Consider the following 25482-nt stretch of genomic DNA (forward strand, 5'->3'; position numbering starts at 1 on the left):
AAAGCATTACCTGTTTCTGCTAAGTAACGACATCAACTTTGTCGACCTCCCGCCTCCCCCCGCCCCCCCCCCCTCCCCACCAACCATGTCGAAACAAATTCCCTAAATCTTTTCCTACCCATTAAACGTAGGCTACCGTGCGATTACTGCACTGAAGAATAGCTATATATCCCAACACCCTGTATTTGCAATAAACAAAAAAAATTTGTTGGAGAAGCAAATCCAAGCATCATCATTAGTCAGTGTGATAGAAGTACTACTTTTTCATGAACAGCTTGTCCATATACATAGCAAGCAAACATGATTCAATTTGAGAGATATCTCACTAATAACTTTATCCACGCTCAAAATGAAAGATGACTTGAACAAGTCTAAATATGATAACATCGAGTCCCATGCGCTCCAGTTATTAGTTCATGATCATGGATGCTTTATATTAACTGCATAGAGGAGGTTTTTGCAAATGCTGAATCTAAACATATTAGTTTTCATAACACGGTCTTACATTTGGTCTTGACTTTCTTCTTCTCATTATTATTGTTATTGCCGTTACCTGTTCATAATTCACCTCGAAAATATGCAAATTAGAAGGTTTTCAACCTACACGTGGCCCTATGATGGGAAAGATGGTTTTTGCTTCTCCTTCAGATTAAAGGCATAATATAACTCCCGACAAAACAAAATAAAACCCATCCAAATACCCAGATAAAAATGATTTCTAATATGATGTATTTTTTCTGTGTTTTTTTTTTGTTTTTGATTTTTTTTTTGGCCAAATACATGTCTATCATTCACGACTATGAAATTAATCTAGTTTCTTTTATTCTTTTTTGATTGATTTGGTAATGGTGCTGGCTCCCCAGCTCCTCTCTTTAAACCACTACGGAACACAAGAATTAAAACGGCGCAAATTTCAAACACAAAAGCTGGAAGAATATTGACGAGACTATCTCCGAGCGCGTACAAAGTATACATAGCACCGTTCATGATACAAATGATATCCACTGCACTCAGGAGCCGGTAGTGGTAGCGCCCAAAGGCTAGCAGACACCCAGCCATTATTTCGATGACACCGACGATTGTGCGATACAAGTCAGGTGATAGGTCGAGACCAATAGCTTTTAATGGTGATACCGTTGCATAGCGTACGAATTCTTCACTCTGTGGGAGAAAAAAGAAGAAGGGGCAAAAAAAAAATCAAATTTGTAGTAATGAGTTCCGCCCTGGATAATTCCTCCTGGTGGCATTAATATCATTGAAAAGATTCTGAGGCCCTCTATACAAATTGAGGACGGTCAGGGAGAATGTCGGAAATGGTCTCGGTCACGACCCCCATCCCCCCCACACAGTATCCAAATATGAGTACGTGGGGGTAGGGGTGGGATTGGGGTTGCATGGGGAGGAGTCTTGACCAATAGGCTATATCCAAAGATGTAATGGGTTAAATCGTCTACATAAAAGTCATTACCCTAAGGATGATTGCCCTTCACCCTTGGTGTCGCAGGACCTGTCTTCATTCTCATTTAGTAGACCAAGTCAGGTTTATTTTTTGGGAGTTCGAATATAATCAGTGACAAACTGGTGGAACATTGGGTACGTCCAATCAGGCAAGTCTAAAATATCCCATGTCATAGGCCTACACATTGAGTACGGTACATTTTATAGCTTCCACTTGAAATGTTCAGTGCGAAGCTATACGGGATCCACTAGCATCCCAGGTATGCAACCATTTACCTCCCCTTCCCCACTTTTCCGAGCTCTCTTCTGCCCTACCCCCCCCCCAACCGGTCACACGTACCCATCCCACTTTCCATATTGTCAGAGCTCCCACTTAAAGAAAGGTCCGACAAGGGAAGCTTCAGCAAGAGGAAACACCGCATTCCAACCCCCCTTTTATCCAAGCCCCCATGTATCCACTCATTCGTCATTACTCAGTGTGATTATTATGTCAATGCAAAATTACAATGCAACAGTATTTTTTATAGCCAATGTGAAACTTGCAAGCTTGGTGAGTCTCTACCAGCAGACCAGCTCCACTTTATAGATTTTCTCAATTTGCCGGTAAAATCTCGTTAATATAGGCATTAAAGAACTACCAAAGAACCCCTTACTCACCATCACATCATATCCATGGTCAAAGGGGTTGATCGGTACAACTTTCACGGTTCCTGCCCAGACGAACAGCAGACCAAGAATAATAGCTAAGATATTTACTGCTCCCATTTTCTCTCTCAAAGTCGGTTCAAAGTTTCGTATCCAGAAAGCTCGAAAAATTAATAAAAAAGAACAATCGAACCAAGTTGTGCAGTACTTTAAAAATGATCAGAACACGTATATATATATATATACTCTATCTTATGGTTAATGCTGTACTATGTGATCTAAGACCTAAAGGCGGCGTGGTTTTATCTAGTCTGGTTCTGTTTGTATGCCACGCGTTCAAATATACATATGCACGCTATATTATAATAACACAGTAGCGGAATTAGTTCACCATATATAAACTAATCGAGTTACGCTATAGCAGTTATTATCCCGAGCCTGGTGTACATATCAAGGCTGTAAATGACATTCAACTTCGCTCGTTGAACATCTGGTTAAGATATCCTTTACCTGCTGTTATGTTTTAGAAGTAACCTTTGCGGCATGTTAATCATTAAAGGGGACACACTAATCTTAAAAGAGATCTCAGTTTTGAAGAACATGCCAGGCTTGTACGGGAATCTAATGCTTCGAAATCAATATAAGAGAACAAGAAATATTCGAAAATTCCGCAGCTCTTACGGCTCCGGGATATGTCCCTCGACCCCGACTGGTGGGGGCGGGGGCGGGAGGGATCGATGGACCCTTGCACTTCCAGCTAATAAAACTGATCCCAGCTGAATCAGAAATAGCCTACTCATATAGAGCCATGTAAATAAAGCATGCAGTCTCCGGCAGGAGAATCGCTGATCTATATATAGGCCTATGTATAACGCTCTGAAACGGTCGTACAGATTAAATATAGGCCTAAAGAAATGTTCCAGTACGGACCAGTAGAGGTAAAAAGTGTGACAGACCAGCTTTAATCGTAGCCGACTCCCTGGTCTACTTTCAAGCCCCGGGAATTATGGCAAGCGTTGGACGGAGCAATCTCTTTCGAAATGTCTGGAGTCCTTCGAAATTCCAACATTTTCTGGTTTCCCTTAGTGATTATGGCCATAGCTCATTGCATCAAACATTTCGAAAGAGGTTGTATTAATATATTCGAATTGGTAGTTAATTGTTTAACTTGAATAGCCAAGTCTTGTTGTAATAAAAAATCAATCTTCGGATCCCACTGACTGATGCTGAGAGGTTTTGATTCCCTTTTTACTTGTCTTAAACACTCTCTTTTTCCATACCAAATTCCAAGGGACGGTTGCATGGATACGCTAGGATTGGCCTCGTAAGTTGGGCGATATGCACTCTTGAAGATAAAAAGTGCTCTGATTTATGAACCAGCATACCAACCCCCCACCCTCCCCCTCCCACTGCTCACTCGTACGTGTATATAGAGGAGAGCAGACGGGAGGGACGAGGAGAGGAAACGGGAGGGGGGGGGGGGAGGAGGGCAGGGTTAGAGACCAGAGAGAGAGAGCAGAAGATCTACATACTACTACTAACACGCAACAACATACATTTATTGTTCTATAAACGAAGACTAGGGGAGGAGGGGAAGATGATTCCGGAAACAAAATAAAATGAAAGGAAACAACATCCCTTGTTGTGCATGACGTATCACTATTTTATTGTGACGTCATCAGCGTTGTACATAAATTGGAGATAAACAACCATATTTTGTTACACTTAAAAAAGAAAGAAAGAAAGAAAGAAGGTAAAATCTACAATAGATTTCGATTGAAAAGAAAAACGGTGATCTCAATAAATACGACGTCTATTCTTCACTTTGCAAAAAGTCTTCGATAACAAATTTACAATGTTTTTTTTTTTTCCCCTTTTCTTTTATTCTTTTCATATCAAGCGGGTCCGTCCAATGGCAGCCTTTGGTCTTGCATTAAATGATCACGTGGTTACAAGGTACAGTAACAACAGCTGCATTTATCATACAGTAATTTTTATTTCATCTTAAATACATCTTATTATATATTTTGTCTAGAGGAATTCCTTTAATGAGCTGTAATATCATCAAAAATGCATATTCAACAGTGCGATGCATATGCAAATGACTACCTGCTGTGCAGGTAAAACATATAATTACTTTTACAAAGAAGAGTTCACTTGCACATGTTATACACTTTAATTGGGAAAAAAATCATAAATACATTGAATGAACAACTTAAACATGGAACCAGCAACAAATGGCAATTACTAATGGCGACAGAAGTGCAGCATGAGTGCAGGACTGGTTTGGAGATGAGGGGAGTGGAAGATACCCATAAACGTTATCTGAAGCTTTTTCAAGGTGGTTGTGGTAAGAGCGAGGTGGGGTGGGTGAGGTGTGGGAAGGCAAATTTGACCCCAAAATTTATGCTACATATCTCTCAGTGAGAGATAGACATGTTTCTTACCAACACCGAAAAATGGAATTCGACTGAAAAGGGGTTGAAACAGCTCTTTTAAAAGAAATAATAAGAGGATAATATTGTACTACAGTGTTCTTGATATATCTGTCTGATAAGAGTCACTGATTTGTTTTTGTTACAAGGAAAATTACATGTTAGAGTTAAGCAAATTTAAAATATTGGGTAACAATTGTTGCTTAATATGCAGACTATACCTACCAGTGAAACTTACACAAAACTATTGTAAAATTTAGAATACTTTCATGTACCCATCCACAATCACACACGGTAATTCGCCTCATTTATTTTATTTTTTAAGTTTTCGTTTTGTGTAATATTACATCATGAGAGCATACCACAATTTAAGAAAGTGAATGTTGTGGGGGCAGGGAGGGGGGGTATAATTAAACTGAGAAGGATGTATTACTGATGTATGCAAGCAGTCCTAATTACCAAAAACAAAACAAACAATACAAAAAAAATCATAATATATTATAAGAAAAGAAAAAAAAAACATAAATTTTTATAGCTAAATGCCTAGGTCAATCTCAGGATAACAAAATGAAAAAAAAAACTAATGCAATTTATTCAAAATAAAGAAGAAAAGAGGTATATTAAATTATTGTACAATCTAGCTAAATTTGTACAGAAAAAATAAAATAATAAACTGACCCTATCAGCTATTTGTATATGATTACTTGCACAGAGTTTGCGGCAACAGAGGCCATTATCCCCTTGTATACTGCTTTTGCCGAATAAGCGAGGCAAGCTGCGATAAACCAACCAGATGCCCATGTAAAGGCATAAAGTTCTTGCTCAAATCTTGTTGGGTGTTCACACCCCTTCTCCCACCAAAAGTTAAGGACAAAAAAAAAACAAAGATACATTTTCGTCTGACCCTGTAAATAAAGTTTAAGGCCTCAAGTATGAAACTTGTTCCCTTTCACCAGCCCTGATTCCAATCTCTGGTTTCTGGCAGTAAGTTTAACCCCATTTAGATAGTGACTTTGTATTGTATTTAATACAGGATGCCTGAACTCAAATCTGAGTTTTTATGGCTGAAAGCTGCTTTTTTGCACGTATTTGCACATATTTTATGGGAACAGGTTGTAACCACTTTGCTGAAGAGCTGAGGCAAGCTGCGAGAGACCAACCAGATGCCCATGTCCTCAGGCATGAAGTTCTTTCTAAAATCTTATTGGGTGATCAAACACCCTGCAACCCAACATCTGCCCCTCTTCCCATGAAGAAAAAAAGGAAAAAAAATGCCTGAACCCCTATCTGAGAAATGGTTGAAAACTGCTGTTTGCATGTAAGATTCATATAATTTAAAAAATATTTATGACAACCTCTACCTAGATGTGCAAGAGAGGTTTTACACCTTTTTGATGGTCTCTGGTTAGGATGTAGAGAGAGACAAGAGGGAGAAAGAAAAAAAATAGTAGTTAAAGTTAAGTATCTACTCTTAAATTAGTAAAGGACACCAAATGAATCCAACTCAAAATTGAGACATTTTAAACAAATTTGCAGTGAATCAGTTTCAAGTAACATTTTTATATTAATAAGTAGTACGTACCTTATGGTTTTTGTTCTTAGCATGTGAATTATTTTGCAAAAGGAAAAACTGGGACATTATGCCAGATTTTAATTTCTTGACCCTTAGGATGATTCACGGTTATATTCTGGATAATTAAGTTGGAAAGTTGCTAAATCTTGAGAAAAGTTTTGAAGAACAAAAAAAATATTTGATACGAGTTGACAGTTTCATTTTAAATGATTTTTAAACGTCTTTATGTTTTGGATGACTGTGTAATGTTACATGAAATATTGACTTGAAAACGTGTGAAAACAGGGCATACATACATACACCCCTAAATACATACTTAAAGACAGACAGACACACTCACAATCACAGACAGACAGATATTAGCACCACAGGAAGGCAGACCACCGACTATCAAATTTAAAAGTTAGTGTCAACCGTTTAACAATATTTTCTCTACGTTTCCAAAGAAGACTTTTAATTGTACATCAACCCTTAAACACACCTGCAAGGATATGAAGTTATATCCAAGTCATGCACCCCAAGTGCCCAACCAAGGGGTTATAATGCCAAAACAAAAAGAGAAAAAAAATGGAATTCCTCTCCCTTCTTTGGTATGAAATGGATATCTACAGAACAGAGCGACATATACAACATAGCAAATTATGATAATTATCATCAATTTAACAAAAGTAAAAATTATCTTCCTAAATTCCTTCCCCTCCCCTCCCCTCCCCGCCCCCCCCCCCAATCTACGACAATGCTTGCAACTTTTCCTTTTAGTTTCAGTTGACAATTGGGAGCAAATCAAGGGTTTGCTTCATGAAAAATTGGAGACTATTTTATGTCCTACCAAAATGACAGATATGACAAAAATTCCTTTGAAAAAAAAAAAAAAAAAAAATCAGTTTTTGAGGAATACAGGCCCTACTATCTGCTAATGGTACTATCCAGTCCAATCAAATTTTGGCAGTGGTTTCATTATAAATTAATGGGATATGTAAGTCAGACGATATGGTAAACTTGCCCAATATGTCACAACTGAACCCGGTCCTAAGGTTGGAGGTGATCTCTGTTAATCAACAACTTGTCTTGCTGGTGGTACCAATAAATATACTGCGGTACCTTGTAAACCAGGAACCACTGGGACTATCGGGTTCTAACTTTGTGGGGACCTCTATTAACCAATGTCGCTTTGCTTAGGCTAGGGGTACGTGTTCAAACACCGGGGTACCCTTTTATAAAAATAAAAGTAAATGTCACACACAAACTAGCCAGTTACCACTAACAAAATCAAAGTTACATGTCAACCGTAACACCAGGGATACCATGACCTGAGCAATTCAACCACACCATACCATAGGTTCTGCCTACCATGTCATCAGAGAACACAGCCAAATTGTATCTCATCCAGATATTACAACAACTAAAACAAACCCTACATTAAGTCAACTTTCAAATAAATTTACTAAAAATTAAATCAAACATAACTTCTCAATTGAACATGCGCATGACAACACTCTCACCGCCAGCCCCACCCTCTCTCTCTGACAAACAACGTTTGATGACTGTCCAACCAATTTATGTTTGCCTCCCTCTATTTGTTATTCACATTGTCAGACCAATGGTAGTTTTCCCTCCAACTTAATATATAACTTTTTTTTAAAAACAGATTGCTCATATGACTTTTAAGGTCAATTTTTGAAGAAACAATACTAACAAAATCATGAAAACTTGTGATTTTTTTTTGGTACCCTATTACATTTTAGGTATAGAAGTTTTGAATCCAAAGGATACACTCTTGTGCAAATATATTTGTTTTATGTAAAATAATTTTTAAATAAATCATTTCCAACTTTTGTTTCCCTCTGGAAATTTGGCACAGATCAGGTTATTCAAAATTTTATTTCACTTCTGGAACGCTAGCTTCGGTGATAAAAATATCACCTACTTTTGACAAAAAAGTTAGTATATTATGTTCTAGTTCATTATGTATGAGTAGTGAATGATCATTACTTACAAAAAAAAAATATATATATTCATAATGTTTGATGATACTTGTGATTATCACCAAACTATGATGTGCTTGAAGTACTGCATATAACCATGTTAGGCTAACAGCTTAGGCTGCAGGTTGTCAAGTACAGTAGCCTTAATAGATGTTACTTCCTCAAATTATCTACAAATTTAATCGAGATCAAAACTACCGTTTAAAATCACTACCAATATTCAGCTACAATCCTAGCGATCTGTTTTGTCTATCAAGCTCATTTTTATCTGAGGAAAGCAGGAAAATTGTTGAAGGCTTGTGGGATGCCAGAAGGGGGGGGGGGGGGGGAGGGTAAGGGGTGGGTCTAACTAGAGGGTTTCCTTGTTTTCTTTGTGCCAAAAAGTGATCTTAAACGATAGCTACATGAAAAACGGTAACAGATAAAATGCTAGAAAGATCAATCTCAGTAAAGGTTGAGAAAACTTGATGGAGTGTTTCAATTGACAATTTGCCTTTCTTTATCTCTTCTATTGTATTTAATATAACTTTTGTCAACACTACCCAACAGTCTGAACAACCATTGCTAATCCACCAGCTGGATGTACTTGTAAGACAGGATAAAGCAAAACATGTCCAGTGATATCTTGAAAATGGTAGCTCCCTAAAACAGGCTGGCTGCAGTCAGATAATGTTTGGCCTAGAAGGGGGGGGGGGGTGGGTAGGGGATGGGAGTAACAACTATTTACATTAGCCAACAAATAATCCCCCTCCCCAACCCACCCCTTCCCCCACCCCCAACCCACCCCTACAAAAACCAAAATAGAAGACAAATTACAGACATATGATTTCAGCAGACTCTTTTACATGCAAACTGGGTAAGGAATATCTTTTACATTTTTAAAATGTGAGGGTGTGATGTCATAAAAACCAATTTGTTGCGCTTTTGAGAACTTACCGAGCTACCACCCATAGACACCACCCCTCCCCCTGCCCCACCCCCGAGAGGGAGACAAAGAACAAAACCTGAATGGATTACTCTTTCTTGGCGGCGGTGAACGAGGAAATCTTTTTCATCATCCAGCTGTCTGTTCTATTTCTGGACGGGTCGCAGTTGTTTATCCTGTGTTCGAGATCTTGCGATTTGCACTGAGATTCGACCAATTCCAGCTTGGTGGCCGCCAGCTCCATCTCGAGGTCCTTGATGGTCGTTTGGGCCTTCTTCAACTGGTCGTTCTCCTGCACCTCTCCGCCGGCCACCACGTCTCGGATCGATTCGACTAATTTCCCGTCCTCGCTGATGTAGTTGGCGCACTTGGTGCAAGGTTGCAGTTTTGACTGTAGATCGAGAAAACAAAAACAAAAAATAGATAAATAAAAAAAAATAATAATAAGTGTATTGTCATTGTTAGGCCACGGCCCACGATCTTTCTTGTTTTCTTGGGGACCAAGCCACGACATGCCAGAACCACACCCTTCATAATCAACGCTCAGAGTACATTAATTCTAGCTTGAGCTATGGACTTCATGATAAGAAAACGAAAAATAACTTAATCGATCTCTCCGAAAACCGAAGATAAATTTTGCAATGTCTGAAAAAATCCACAGGAAGAACATTTGTTTTGGCAACCACCCACTTTATGGTTACACCTCAATAATTGATGATCAAAGTTAGAGTTGATCAAAGCGGAGAGAAAGAGAGGGAGGGTGGACTTGAGTGGGGGAGGGAGGGGGTTGGGAGGGGGTAGAGGGTAGGACTTATCTACTATGCCAATAATGGTCAGCATTGAGGAGCCTCCTCTTATCTGGAAGTAAGGGAAACTGATGGGGTGACTTGAAGATTGAAGTCTGGTAGAATGTTAAGCTTGATATTTCATACTTCATAGGAAACAGGGATAAAAGATGTTGGATGGTATTGCTTCTACAGCTTATTTTCCTTTCACAATATTGAGCATTATGATATGCTGTATATCTGAAATGTCGTCTTTATTGCAAAAATTGCAGCTTCAACTTTTTCTTGAAGTAATATTTTCCTCTGTGAATAGTTGGGTTAAATATGATGAAGAAAAAATGTTAATTTTCAACTTAATTGCTGTGATGACATCATACACAAAATGAGACATAATTTTGGAAAATTCATACCATCTCCTAGCAAAATATGCTACGAGGATATGTCTTTAACCTAAAGATGGGGAAAGTGTCCAGCAATATTTTTTTTTGTAGCAATGGACATCAGCCACTGGAATATCTCTTTAACATTCTACAAAAGTCATATTTTACCCACAGGTTTTCCTTCAAATTTAATAACATACGTAGAGGTGTACCAAACGGTCATTTTCTCCAAGACCGGCTGACATACCTTGAGATGAAGTAGATCGTCCCTCCTCTCTTGTTGCAATTTCTCCAACCTCTCGCTCTGTTGCGAACAGATCTGTTTGTATTCGGAGATGATGGTTTCGTTTCGTTTGTATTTCTGGAGATCAGCCTCGGCTTTTTCTGTCACTTCCCTGTACATCTCTTTGACCTTGAAATGATAATATATATAATATATAATATCATAATAATATTTGCTTTGTATACAGTGCTTTATACCAGCGATAAGTCTCAAAGCGCTTAACAGACGTTATAGTACCCCTGGTCAATGATAACCTGTCCCAGAGACAATCCCTCCAGTCGGCAGCAGTTATATACTGCGCCCAATGACAAGTTACGTCACAGGTACCCATTTAACCCCTGGGTGGAGAAAGGCAAGTGAGATAAAGCATCTTGCCCAAGAACACAACGCAATGAACTAGGCAGGAATCGAGCCAGCAATCCTTGCATCACGAGTCCGACGCCTTAGCCAATTGGCCACCACGCTCTCATGATATAAACATACACATCTCACAAAATCCCTTATATAAAGAAAAAAACACAAAACATCCCACGTCTTTGCTTTGCCTTGATAAGACTTCGTTGTAACTTTGCCCTTTGTTTCAATTCTAACTGAGTGGTGAAACGAGCACATGGGTTAATAGCAAACCTATCACAAAGGTGTGTTTGTCTGTATTTACATTTGTAAATTTTATATTGCTTCCACATCTATCTTCCCTTCTGAAGTCAAATACTAACTCTTGACAAGTAACTGAAAAGACTCCAACTTGTTGTACAAACTCAGGTGTTCAGATGCACTGGATTGTTTTTTGTTTTTGTTTTTTTGCGGGGGGGGGGTGTTATTGTTTTGTTATGGTCTTTTTGTCCTATTGTTTGAAATTGTGTATTTTGCTTTGCTGTACTTTGATTGGTCTCTTTCTCTGTATTTTAGGGAGCGAAGCACCCCGTCAAGCCCGCAAGGGTTTTTTTGTTCCGCTTCCTTCACTTCATGTATTATCCACTACTACTTATTGTTACTTGTTATTTGTAAACGTTTAAATGCATGTTGTGAAAAACAAATAAATGAAATGAAATGAAATGAAATATTCAAATAATTCGGGCAAATATTTAGACTAACAGCTTCATTTGTGATGAGTATGAAATAATAAACTATCATGTTTTAGCATTACCAAATCAACATTTATATTTTTGTTTATGATATACAATCCATTTAATTCATGACAAAGTAAAAACAAAAAACCAGAACAATTTGTAAACTTTTGCTCTAGATCCATACTTAATGCTGGTCCTTTGAAAAATGTCTCATCTTTTCTCCGGAAACAAATACAGTAGGAGTGAACCTTATTTGACCCGTTCCAGGGGGCGGGGGGGGGCAGGTTCCTTCACAGTACACTACTATTTTCATAATTATGATACAAGTATTGTGCCTGCAAGTCAATTTTATACTCTATGTCACGAAGCAACTACATATGAATGGGAGATAAGCAGAATGTCTCGTAATTTAGAAAGACCAAAAGTTTTAATGCCTTGAAATTTTTTTCAAACCAAATGGAAAGAAGCAGTTTCAGGGTGGGGGGGGGGAGGTTGGGGTGATTGCTTACCTTACAAGTTTCCGACTCTAAATGGTTATTCTCTTCTTTAAACTCCATAAGTTGTAATTTTAAGGATTTGACTTCCTTGTCAAAGTCCAACACTCTGTCTCTTTCCTGAATGTTAAAGACAAAACACCAGACTCATTATTATTCTCTAGATCTGTAACTTTCTATATTTCTACTTCTTCCCCTCCATCCCCCCCCCCCCCCCCCTCCGAACCCTTTCCGCATCAAGTTTCATCTTTGAGTGAAGTACAAATATCTACCAGTAAGCTTGTTATTCCTCTCAAGCACCTGCTTTGTGACACAAACATGCACTGCACAATCCTCAATTTCTTGACAACACCCCACCCCCCAATAAACTTTAACTCAGACCCCCCCACCGGCCGCCTCCCTTATAATGCTGTCACATTTCAAGGAACATTCTTTACCAACCTTACCAATAAAAACTAATCAGTGATCTTTAGCATTAATCTAACTAAGTTAATATTAATATCTCTTCAACTCCTTTTCTGTTACATTCTTCTCTATCCTTCTTTTTCAACCTAAAAGTTTCCTCTCCAGTAAATCGTCTACCATCACCTCGGTGACCTGAATTCTCTTTTAAAAATGTTTTCTCCACTCTTCATAGCCTGAAGCTCTTTTCACTTAATTTCTTTTCCCCTTTCTGTACCCTTAAATCACCTATCAATAAAATTCAAGCACAATTAATTAAATACATTTAGTACATACAAGTTAAGCTGAATTGCCCTTACAGTACACACCCACACAGTTCACAAACTACGGGGCATGACCCAAAAGTGAGTTGCTAAATTTTTTTCAGTCGGTCGCAGGATTCTTTTAGCTAGATATCGGAAAAAGTTGTCTAAAGCTTTTCCGAGCTTGGAAGAAGATTGATTGAGTTCTTGTTTCTAACACCAAGTCCGTATTCCAACCTAGCTTTGGAGCATCGATCTGGGGGGTCTGGTGGGTCCATCATCATGGAAGATACTGAGTTATGGGGTTAAAAGTTTGTGGACTATAAATTCATCACCCTTCCTTTCACCCTTCCTTAGTTTTGTCTACCCCCCCCTCCCTCCTGAAATCAGATGCCACTTACGTTGTCCAGCTGCTTTTCCATGGCAAGTTTGTAGGTAATGAGTTCGTGGGCAAGTTCATCATTCTCCTGCTCTAATCTCATGTTGCTTTTCACCAAAGATTTATTCTCTCTCTGAAGAAATAGTAATAATAATAATCATAAAAAACAAAATGTAGTTCTCTTCTTCCCGCTCCCCCCCCAGTGCATTTGCATGATTTTGTATGTGGGGGTAGGTTGGGAGGGGGAGGGGGGATGGATGGGTGGTGGATTTATCTTTCACACAGTTATTTGATAAATCCCAAGCTAGCCTTGATTGGTTTCCTGCACAATCTGAAATGTAGGGATGCACTGACCAACACTTCCTGGTGGGAGTTTGTGAGGTGTTACATACAAATAATTTCCTGCGGTATGTGTCTGGGGAGTGAGGGGGGGGGGAGGGCTTGATGATCTGTTATTCAGTAAGTTGTTAAATCCCCATGATACCTCACTCTAGCTTCAATCGGTTCCTCGCACAAATTAAACTGTAAGATTGAGTCAGTCAAACTTTTACGACCATTCATTACATTAACATATATACGTGGTTTGAACAATGGGATGAAAGAGTTTTCAGGACAGACAGACACATCTTACAGACCGATGGACAGATAATAGCAGATAAATGTTCATCTCACCTCCATCCGGGACATGGGATCCTCTCTTTCTTCCATTTCTTTGATTGCATAAAAATCCTTTTCATACCTCTTCAGCTTTTTGCTATTAATCTGTGAAATAAGAGTCAGATAAAAAAAACTAGCAAAAATGTTCTTTCAAAAATGTATTCCAACATTATAAAGTTATTAACAAAAGAGTACTCATTCCAAGGTAAGAAGTACTCCTTCTAGCTGCAAAATGTTCAAGCAGCTCTGTGGTAAAATTAACTCCATCGTCTGAAAAGTAACAAAATTCAGATGGACTAGGCTGATACACTTACTTTACCAGTGTTGGTAAAGTTTAGGGATTGGATCTCATATAAACTAGATCACACGGTAGATAAACAATATTTTAAAATTTAAAATGATTGAATTAATTCCTTGCAATACTTGGATTCACCCTGCATAAATCGCATCACCATTTGCACCATGAATCATACCCAAGGCATCTAACATAATTTAACAGGCTACATGCAAACAAGGTCCCCCATCACCCCCATCCCCCACCCCCCCCCTCCAAAAAAAAAATCAACACCTGTGAGATGCTTAGAATCAGAATTAATATTCTAACACTACTTTGTTCATACCCATTTTTATTAACCAGAGCTGCACAACCATTTTTGCAGCTAGCAGAATTACTTCTTACCTTCAAAAGGTACGGTTTTTAACGGTTTTAACAGTTTTTCACTTACTTTAGTAGACATGGCAAGCTGAATCAGTTCCAAGGCAGCCTCTTCTGTACGATACCTCTTTGGTAAGGTAACCCTGAAGTATTTTAAGATACCTTCAAAGTCTTGACCCAACAACTCCTTTTTCGATGCCTAGAACAAATCGATACAAAACCGAACAAAATGAAAAGTGTTTCTTTGGTCCATTGTGTTGTTAAGATAGCAAAAACAGAAAAATTAAGTCACTGCTGAAGAGCAGTGATGATTTACAAAATTACATTCAAATCTGTTCTCAAGAGCACTTTCTTGACTCTAAGTGACACTTAGATTGCTTGGACATTGGATATCAGCTCTATATTAATACCTTGATTGATTGATCAACTCTAAGTGACACTGAGATTGCTTGGACATTGGATATCAAGTTCTATATTCATACCTTGGTTGATTGATTGATTGATCGATCGACTGAAATAAATGATTTGTTTTATCACTTGTCAGTGGTTCATTACTATCAGTCAGGTGAGTATGTACAGTATGATAGGGCATTTAGGGTGGGGGGGTGGGGAGGAGCAGGAGGGGGAGAGGTTTGGAAGGGGCTAACATGTGTCCTTGAATGCGTAATTATTTAAACATTCATGCAATAAAAAGATTTAAACACATACTAACCTTTAGGAGAGCTATAGAAACGTTGAAAAGTACACCCATGCCCTGTATGAAAAAAGATGAAAAAGTTGAGATGTTACTTTAGTACAGCTACTGCATGATGGTAATAATAAATGAGGGAGCTCTCAGATCTTGTTTAAATGTTTAATTATGCAAGGAAGATGGCTTATTAAATTCATATCCCCAGGTTACAAACACAGCCATATAACATACACAGTGCATTAACACACTCTAATCTATTCAGGGCCAGCCACAATGACCAATTCTGACCTTTGCACTGAGAAGAGATTTTTACATCATTCAGCTGACAGATTAATTACTAAAAAGTTTCACCATTCAAGTGTTAGCCCCATGTACAGTTCCCTTTCTTACAATATGCAAACCAAAAGAAAGTAACACGTATGGCAAGCATGACTATACTAGACTGTTTCGGTAACATGATATCATTATTTCCAAAACACAAATTTTGATTGATTGCCCTGCATTAACCCCACAAGCTTGCTTTGAAAGAAATGTCGAAAATGGGCTAGACAATAGCTGCTGCATGTAGCTATCATTAAACTATCGTTAATGTAAATAGCTTTTTCGCGATATAACTACTAGTAACATTAGCATTAAAGTATAACACTGTTAGAACAAACAGCCAGGCGCGTAGCCAAGAAGGGGGGGGGCCCTTGAGCATTTTAATATCGCTAGTAATTTCAAAATAGAAAATGGTTAGATGCAACTTACAAGGCCTGGGAAGTGCCATTTCTAGCAATCTGGGAGGTATTTTTGGCAAAACTTTTCTTCGCGCCAACCCATGGTGGCGCTAGGCTTAGATAGTTTGCCTACAGGCTTTGAACTCCCTTGGCAAATTCCTCACTACGCGCCTGCAAATAGCTTAACTAAGTTAGTAATAATGAGGGTGTCCCACTTTTCCAGCCAAAGAATATGGTAACTGTACCCTCAGAAAGTTAACTGTACATGACTATCTCTCATGATGTAAGGGAAATAACCTATAGTGATTCATGATAGGGGTTTAACAAAGATTACTTTACAACATTGTAGGTTTTGTTGTTGTTCACAACTACTATCATTGGCATACTAATGGAACATCATCATCAAACTTTAACTCTGATAAACTTACTAACTATGGCAAAATGAAATAGGTAAGATTAAGATCTTTTCCTTACCTCTGAAATAGGTAAGTTTAAGATATTTTCTTTACCTCTAAAATAGGTAAGATAAAGATATTTTCTTTACCTCTGAGAGGAAAACATCGATGATGTGGAACACTGTGGTAAGTGGAAACTTGTGAGTGAAGAGCGTTAAGAACCACTGGGAGGCGAACATGTGAACCTCGATGCCGATGTGGTCGAAATGAGAAAACAAGTCTGGCAGGAGATCCTGTGAATATGTCAACCAAAGAACATTCATTTGACATTTTAGTCATTTTTTTTAGTCATTTTCTCAATGCATCAAGTTGGTTTGACACTTTACAAACACATCATGCTGGTAATGAGAAAACATTTTCTTTGCTCGTTATATCTGCGTGGACAGGAGATCTAACACTGAAACCACAATTAGGCTTTACAAACAGCTTTCTCTCAACCTGAGATCCACGGGACAGGGGATGTGAAGAAAATGTCCAAGGTCTGTTTGGACCACCGGGGTGTGTGGGGGGGGGGTAGGGCATCAAACACTCTCCATACAGTCAGAACAAGTCCAAGAATGCCATCTTGGGCTTGAGAACCAAAAGGTCTTCCTGACCTCGTCCCTAACGATGGTGATAATACTTCCCCCCGAGGATCTCTACACATTCTTCCTTTCGCTGTTTCAACTCTAATATTCCCAAAATCTTGGAATGAACTTCACTCACATGCTCATGTTCTCTCAATCCAAAAGGCAATTAAAAATTATACAAAAGGTCAGGGTCGTATCACATTTCTGCAACTTCATCGGAGACATTGTATGATTGTAATATCCTTTACTATCCGATCTTACAGGTTTTAAAGAGGTTATGATCTGGAATTTTTTTTCTTTATCATCGTATTCTGTACACTCGTAGCTTTCCAATGATACCCAATTTGTGTCAAACAAAGCTTGCATCCTCGAGGAATAAACGGTCAAAAATTCGAGGGTAATAAAAACTTTCTAAAACTTGTTGTATTTACGGTAATGCAGCGTGACGTCAGTTGAGGAACTCAGCTCACTTCCGGGACGCTATGTTTACATTCTTAAACGTCTGAGAAAACACAATATTACACTGTTGCAGTGCTCCGGTGTTTGAAGTTTTGTTTCTACGTAAATTTATCTCGTAACTGTTAAATATGCCGAGTCGATACGTGGTTGCAGGTTGCTCCACCACAAGTAAAGACGGATTTCTAATGCACGCTTTTCCAAAAGATGACAGAAATCGAAGAATTTGAACACGACTCGTTCAAAACACTACACATACACAACGTTACGAGTGCTTGCAGGCCTATACTGTTGCCACATTACTTGTTATGACCATAGCCTAGGCCTCCTTGATGCAGCAAATGACGATTTTTTTTTGGTTACCTAATATTTTGCACATAACTTAAAGCCAGTTGGTCTTAGAACAATCAATACTAGATCTGCAAGTTTTCTTTTGTGGTAAAACTGGCGTTGTGTTGTGATTTACGTAACAGTTGGATGATACAATTACACAGGCACTGGCGGATCCAGGGCCTTTGTTTGGGAGGGGCCAAAGTGGCATTAGAGTGATATGGGGGAGGGGTCTAAGGGGAGGGGTGCCCCCTTTTGCCAAAATTTTCTATTGGTGAATGCCCTCAGATGCAATTTGGTGCGACAAAAGTGTACAATGGTGATGTTAATTTACTTCTTAAAAAAATGTTTCCCAGGTGTAATTTTCTAAAATATTTATAAAACAAAGTTGGGATCATCTTTCTCAAGAAATTTTATTTCTCATAGGTTATAAATTTCTTACAACCAGCCTGTAACTGCAAAATGGTGTTAAACTGTAAATCCTCATGCTCATACATTTACATAGCTCCCAACTCTTGAGAAGGCAAATGCTGGTCCATGCCACGAATCGCCGTCCTGGGGGGAGGGGTATAAGGGGAGGGGATTTCCCCCTCCCCTTTTGAATTTTTTTTGAATCCTGGTGATGCCTACATGTAAAATGATGGCACTTAGAAAGGCTTTTGTCACCCAAAATTTTCTGAGAAATATGCATTTGTTTGTGTGTAACATCAACAAATTGAATAGTAGGTGATAATTCATTCTTTCCCCTGGCATGAAAATGTTCACTGCTCGCCCCAATGAAAAGAATTATAGGCTAATTTGAGGTTCAAATGATGCTGTAAAGGAGGTTTTATACTCTATTATGCTAAATGCTAAAGAAATGATGGTTGCTAAGTCAAAATTTGATGCAAATTTTTTTATGTATCCTTGACAATTACAATGCGTTTTTTTCGGACGCTTGTGCGGGTCAGCGGGTTTGGGTGTTAGAATGCGGGTCTAATTCCCGCGAATTGCGGGTCAGTTGGGAGCTCTGCATTTAATTTTAAACCAGAAAACGAAAAGGTTTAGACTAGTCTACCACTGCTATCCCTCTCGATTTTTTTAATTTCCAATCATATGATTTAGCGGATGTTGGGAAACACTTTTTGGCTCACCTTTGGGGGGGCGGCCATGGCCCCCCTTGGATCCGCCAGTGCACCTACTCACCCACAAACATTTGTTACTAGATAAAAGGAATAGTTAAATGAGTGAGATATTATGGTGCATTCAATATAATACCATTCATAAATGTACTTTCTCACCCTAGCTGTCATTATTTCTCAACTGCACCACTTATAATTGATATGTAACAATGTTTTAATCCTTAATCATGTTGAATGTTGACATCTTATTGCGCTTGCCTGCCAGCTTTAAAGCAAGGTACCTGTAATTTCTTAATGGAACTTTCTGTCAGTCTCTGGTAAATACCAATTATATCTTTGTGGGAATATACATATATATTATAATAATATATACAAATAAATATATATAATATATATATTTTTTCATCATATGCTTATGTAGTTATGTAAAATTCATGCCCCATATACCTCAGTCTAAGGATACATTTGAAGGATACAGGAGTGCTTAAATCACCCCATGTTCTCTTATCTCAAATGCTTGACAAAGTTCAGTGGTGTCCCAATCTGTTTCTAACATGGGTTGGATCATGTGGGCATAGGGAAAGTGCAATCTGGTTCATGCTGGATATGACATGGCACTGAATTTCTCAGTGGTTATGGCAAGCTCCTTCCTCCTGTTTTGGTATCAAGGGGAAAGTCATCACCAAGAATGGTGGGAGCACATTTGGTGGGATGAAATAATGCTTTTCAGGGCTTAATCCAGTGCACAACATTTCACTAAAATACTTATAACTAGAATGGTGGGTATGGATAGAGTCTTGTTAACTTAAACGGAGCTTCAATCCCCAATATCTATAGCGAAGCCAGTATTGGACAGTGCAGTGGTTGCAGTGCAGTCGAGATGCACAATGACCACAGTTTCTTGCAGTTGGAAAGGTACTAAAATGATCAAATAAAACTTAACCTTCACCTGACCATTTTTGTAGTTTGAGTGCCACGGCGTCGGCACACACAAGGTCACCAGCACCCTTTGTCAACCCCAAAAAACTGTACAAATTACCAGTAAATCTGAATACCCACCCTCAACTGCAACATATTGAAGAGGGCGCCATTCCTTAATGTTATACACCAATATTAGTGTGTATTGTGTTTCAGAAAACACAAAACACACTGTTTGAATACACACCTCAATTAGAGGACTGCCTTAATTAATTTATTAAATTACCCTTTATTGCTCCCTAGGGCTTTTAAGAACAACATTAATTGGGGGACACCTAGGAATAATTAGATACCGTTATTATATTCATCAAATAGGGCTGAAAATATCCTGTTATCAAATTGCACTTTAATATCATAATGCAGAACTCATAAGCTGGTATATCGGTATTGTTTAGTGAATTCATCTTCGACACTTACACTTGTTCATGAATACTAATATTTATATGAATATTCATTTCGAACAGCAGAAAATTGTATCAACGAATCGGAACAGCTGATCAACTCTCAGAATATATAATGTCTCCATCCATGCAAAGGTAACGCCCACGAAAACCAAAGCTATATGAATGTTTGTTCAGAACCTTCAACGTCCAGAGTTTTGTAAGAAGTCAATCGATATTGACAAAAGAGTTCAGTCCCTTAGACCGTGAGAATCTGAAAGGTAAGTTACATCAATTATTTATCTCTGTAAAATTAATTGTTTAATTTTCAGTTCTCGCTATAGTATATGGTTTTATAGTCAATAATAATAATAACGTTTCAGGTATTTTGCTGTTTGTAAAAAGGCAAATTAAAAGTTATTGGTATTAGCTTAACATTCAGCATGCAAAAACCTTTCTAAAAATTATTAAAGTATATCTTTTCTGTAGTTTATGCCATTCCAAACTATTCCTTGGAATGGTGGTGTGTTCAATTAGACAATTAATTGCTTCAGTAAGGAAAAATATGTCTATTGTGACATTTCTCTTTATTGTACTTTTTTTTAGTAAATTCAAGTTTCTAAACATTTGTATTTTTCTAAATGTTTCTATCAATTGTATACGAAATATTGTAAAGTATCTCTACATTTTCCACTTGGACATATGGTTTCTGCTTTTCATTGGATATATTGATCAAGTCTTTAAGAAATCTCCATTACAACTTCCCTTGACAAGTATGTAGATATATCTTCACATATACATTTTTTCCTGTTGTCCATGCTGATAGTTTAAGAAGGATAAAACTGTGCATTGCCTTGCAGTAACTGGTAAAACACACTCTCTGAGTCTCTGTGATGGCAAAGATATGGATGTTTAAGCTTATTAACTTAAACTAAAAATGTAGCTGTTAATAAGTTATGACATTATGAAAGTGCCAGATCGATCGTCTAGAAACAGGCTGTAAAACCCCATGTAGAAAATTGTACAGTAACACCCAAGAAACAAAGAACAAAGAAAGAAATAAAAAAGAACAAAGAAACACCCACTAGAAAGAAGAACAAAGAAACACCCACTAGAAAAAGAACAAAGAAACACCCACTAGGAAAAAGAACAAAGAAACACCCACTAGAAAAAAAAACAAAGAAACACCCACTAGCAAAAAGAACAAAGAAACACCCACTAGAAAAAAGAACAAAGAAACACCCACTAGAAAAAAAGAACAAAGAAACACCCACTAGAACAAAGAAAAAATATCGGGTGTGAATATTCTCTATAGTTAAAACAAAATAGTCTCAACTTCTTAAACGATCAGAGCAGTTGAAAACGAAAAGTGGTGGAGAAAAGTTCTTTTTTAAACCTTTCTTTTGAATAGCGAATAACCAAGGAAAATCAAAATATTTATATCAAGTTGTGGACCTAGTATATGAACTTCTTCTGACAATATCTACATAGCGAAGAAACATATTTGAAAGAAATGAGGATCTTCATGGAGAAACAAAATGTTTATCCATCTTAAGTTGAAAGTGAATGATTAAAACTTCAACAATAAACTGAATCAGATTATAGATTATATTATTTTGTTTCTAACATTATTATTCATAACTAATTGAATAAAAAAAACTAATACATTGGTCCTTACAATTTAAACGTGATCAATAAAAGACGAAAATCAAAAGGCAGCCTACAATATAAATATATTGTAACCACAATACAAAGAGCAAGGACGTTGTGATGATGATATATGGGATGCATAAAAGTATAAACTAAGTACAAAAAAAGATAAAAGTTATTCCAAAACATCATCATCCATTCTCAACCTATGTATAAACATGGGATAATAGAGTTGCTGTTTTAAGTTTCTTAATAAATAAAATGTAGTTTCTTAGACACAAAATTAGTGTTTTCAGAAATTATAATATGCACATGTCTTGTCATATTCAGATTCGTAAGGTACAGTACTATCGACGATTCCGATCACTGGCGCAAGTGCCCGGGGGGGGGGGGGGATGATATACAATGCTCTGTTATATACTTCATTGTCATTTCTTACCAGCAATGACTCACCACTATCCCTGATCTTTACTTTATCGTTAAGTTTGATTATTATTAGAAACTTAGTCAAATACATGATGTTAAATGCATGATTTTCTAATCGTTTTCACTCGTAGAAACCAAAATGATCTTCAGCCGTACGTTTGGTGCTGTCATCATAGCTGTGATGCTCATGATCCCGTCTGTTATTGCCAGAAGATGGGATCCTGACCTTAAATGGTGCGGCAGCAGAGCTCAACTTTACGAAGGCGACTTCAACGGTGACGGTAAGACTGATCTGCTTTGTCACAGAACGAACGATGGATACAAGTGGATTGCTTTCGCTGATTCCAATGGCCAGTTCCCGGGGACAAGCTGGGAGCAAGGCATAGGTTGGTGTTGGCATAACAACGCACAACTGCACATTGGGGACTTCAACGGGGATGGTAAAGATGACATGCTTTGTCACGATACAAGTTCCGGTCACAAATGGATCGCATTTGCCAACTGCCAAGGTAACTTTGCTGAACGAACTAGCTGGGAGTCTGGCAGCGGGTGGTGCGGTCATTCCAATGCTGAACTTCACATTGGGGACTTCAACGGGGATGGTAAAGATGACATGCTTTGTCACGATACAAGTTCCGGTCACAAATGGATCGCATTTGCCAACAGCCAAGGTAACTTTGCTGGACGTACTAGCTGGGAGTCTGGCAGCGGGTGGTGCGGTCATTCCAATGCTGAACTTCACATTGGGGACTTCAACGGGGATGGTAAAGATGACATGCTTTGTCACGATACAAGTACAGGGTATAAGTGGATAGCGTATGCCAATAGGCAAGGCAACTTCGCAGATCGCACTGGATGGGAAGAGGGAATTGGATGGTGCCGACATTCTGGGTCCAGTCTTCACATCGGCGATTTCAACGGCGACGGCAAAGATGACATGTTGTGTCACGACACTAAGGGATACAAGTGGGTTGCCTTGGCGAATTGCCAAAACAACTTTAGTGACAGGACAACATGGGAAGCTGGTCTCGGTTGGTGTAATCATCGAGGCGCTGTCTTCTTTCTTGGTGACTATGATGGTGACTCAAAGACGGATATGTTGTGTCATGACTCCAACACAGGGAAGAAGTGGATCATTTATGCCGAGTTGACCATTTTTCAGTAATTGCCTGTTAAAATGCATATCGATTACGTATCGTTATAATATAGGAAACAAGCCCGATCTATTTGGTTTGCCTGTCTCAAGCAGTTTTCAGCAATAAAAGTAAAAAAAAATAAAAATATAGCGAATACATAATATTACTTTAATTTCATTATTTGATTATCAACTCTCACAAGCTTGAAAACTGAGCATGTGGAAGAAGAACATTCATGTTTATTCATGATGTGCACCTAATGTACCACCGATAGCGTATTGTCCCTTTCAATAGCCATTTCCTAATTGAAGAAAATATCAAACATTTTAAGTACATAATTTGTCACAGCTATCCTTTCAGGGATGCATAATTAAGGATTTGAAAAAAAAATTGAAAACCTTGTAGATTTGATATCGTTCTATTTGATATCAAGTCTAGGTTCCAGCAGCAGCCTATGTAATAATTTACATCTGCTGAACACTGCAGGATATCTATGGGATTCACTCATATGGGAGTAACAAGTTCCTATTCCTTCCGAGAATAACTTCCGAAACAATATACTGAATCAATTCAGTATGTTTTCTATACCATCCGTTTGTGAACAGATTTTGCAGTTGCTAACGTTATAAGTAGTAACTTCTGTTAAAGTAAACGGCTAACACATTGGTAAACAATCCACCCAGTTACATATCGCATCGCAAAATCACGTATTTTTTTTTAATGAGCTGCAAAACAATGTTTAAAGGTTCAAACTCTTATTCATGATGCCACACACTGAATAAAGCAACATTTGTACTTCTACCCTGTTGACATTGGACCCTATGAATCATTGTTACTATATACTTTGACAATACTTGTGAACTTTTTTTCTATTAAACATTACTTTTGTATTCAGAGCAAAAAGTCTCTTTACGATTCAGTTGATTTTTAATCTGTCAACTTTCATTGTGAAGGTCATGAGAAGGTTGCATGTCAATACTATGCTTCCCCTAGAGCAATATATAATAAAAGAAGAAAAGTCACTATTCACTTGATTTGACCTTCGACCTTTGAACTTTTGACATGACTGTCTGCGTGAAACAATTCCCGATCATTGGGCACATTCCTACCAAGTTTGAAGAAAATCAGCCCAACTGTTTTGAGCCGCTTTTTAACACAGAATTGACGACGTAACTAACCCACACTGGTCACTTTCGTTGAAAGATACTCAAATAATAGTCAATATGGGGTGACTTCTATTATTTTTGCGAAAATAAAGTTTCTGAGCTGGTAACCCCTGTTCATGACAGTACCGCACATGTTTTGTTATTACATGTTAATCAGCATTCCTACACCTTGTCACCAACCCGCCTGATCTGTAACACTAACTCTGTCACCTTTGTCGACAGATTACCAAATAATCAACAACTACAATGTTGTGGTACCACTAATCGGTGGTCTCTACCTTGTTTGATAGATTCATACCCGTAGGTAGCGACAAACACGTCCTACACATGCAATGAAACACGAACTACGACTCACAGGTTAGAAAGCACTTCCAAATCTTGCTCTCCCGTTCTCCAACTTTCTTATAGTTGAAACATACTCACCACAAAAGCAACAAGCAGCAAGCTCAAATAATAGTCAATATAGGCTGACTTCCAATAATTTTGCGAAAATAAATTTTCTGAGCTGGTATCCCCTCCCTTACCAAAACTTGTCATTGTTGTAGCATTCGCTCTGACCATAGGGCCCAATGAACCCGCTCTCCTCCCTTTCCTATTAGAAAGTTTTGAAATTCGCAGTGTTTTTAAAATGGAAGAAGACAATAATCATTTTTTTTGGGGGGTAGGCGGGATGGGGTGAGGGGGGGGTAACTACGATATATCGGCAGCCGCAGCATGGATTATTGATGTGAGTATGTAAAATATAAATATATTCCTCACACAATTTTGGCAAATTGGGATTGGCCAAACTGTCACTCCTACGCAGAAACAGGTAAGCAACGTTTTTAGAGAAGTTGCAACATATTTATTTACCAATATCAACTAGTCTGATATATATTTCAGCTGAAACATCTTACAGCCTACTCCGCGATTAGAAACTGCATAATTTAAAATTACAATTAAAGTTGCCTGTTTTGCGAGCAAACTGTTTTTCTTTC

General features: G+C 38.1%; 2 protein-coding genes across 5 annotated transcripts in view; one reads left to right on the forward strand and one right to left on the reverse strand.

The window, feature by feature from the left end:
* Positions 1–3977: 3977 nt before the first annotated feature.
* Positions 3978–25482, reverse strand: part of LOC139963407 (rab GTPase-activating protein 1-like) — a 76158-nt gene continuing 54653 nt past the window's right edge. For all 4 annotated transcript variants that reach the window (XM_071964143.1, XM_071964145.1, XM_071964144.1 and 1 more), the window contains exons 14-21: positions 16383–16526; positions 15141–15182; positions 14499–14627; positions 13789–13878; positions 13139–13249; positions 12049–12153; positions 10434–10598; positions 3978–9412 (exon numbers count right to left, since the gene is read on the reverse strand). In XM_071964143.1, the coding sequence (XP_071820244.1) occupies positions 9110–9412; positions 10434–10598; positions 12049–12153; positions 13139–13249; positions 13789–13878; positions 14499–14627; positions 15141–15182; positions 16383–16526 (1089 nt within the window). In that variant the 3' untranslated portion in view covers positions 3978–9109. The remainder of the gene's footprint in view (positions 9413–10433; positions 10599–12048; positions 12154–13138; positions 13250–13788; positions 13879–14498; positions 14628–15140; positions 15183–16382; positions 16527–25482) is intronic.
* Positions 20107–23513, forward strand: LOC139963409 (uncharacterized). Its single transcript, XM_071964149.1, has 2 exons — positions 20107–20408; positions 22335–23513. The coding sequence occupies exon 2, from the start codon at positions 22343–22345 to the stop codon at positions 23366–23368; it is 1026 nt and encodes a 341-aa protein (XP_071820250.1). The 5' UTR covers positions 20107–20408; positions 22335–22342; the 3' UTR covers positions 23369–23513.

The sequence above is a fragment of the Apostichopus japonicus genome, chromosome 22 (genome assembly GCF_037975245.1).
Source record: "Apostichopus japonicus isolate 1M-3 chromosome 22, ASM3797524v1, whole genome shotgun sequence".
Classification (NCBI taxonomy): domain Eukaryota; kingdom Metazoa; phylum Echinodermata; class Holothuroidea; order Aspidochirotida; family Stichopodidae; genus Apostichopus; species Apostichopus japonicus.

Excerpts from the sequence above, each read along its gene's own strand:
- LOC139963409 (XM_071964149.1), top strand. The coding sequence starts at position 22,343 with ATGATCTTCAGCCGTACGTTTGGTGCTGTCATCATAGCTGTGATGCTC.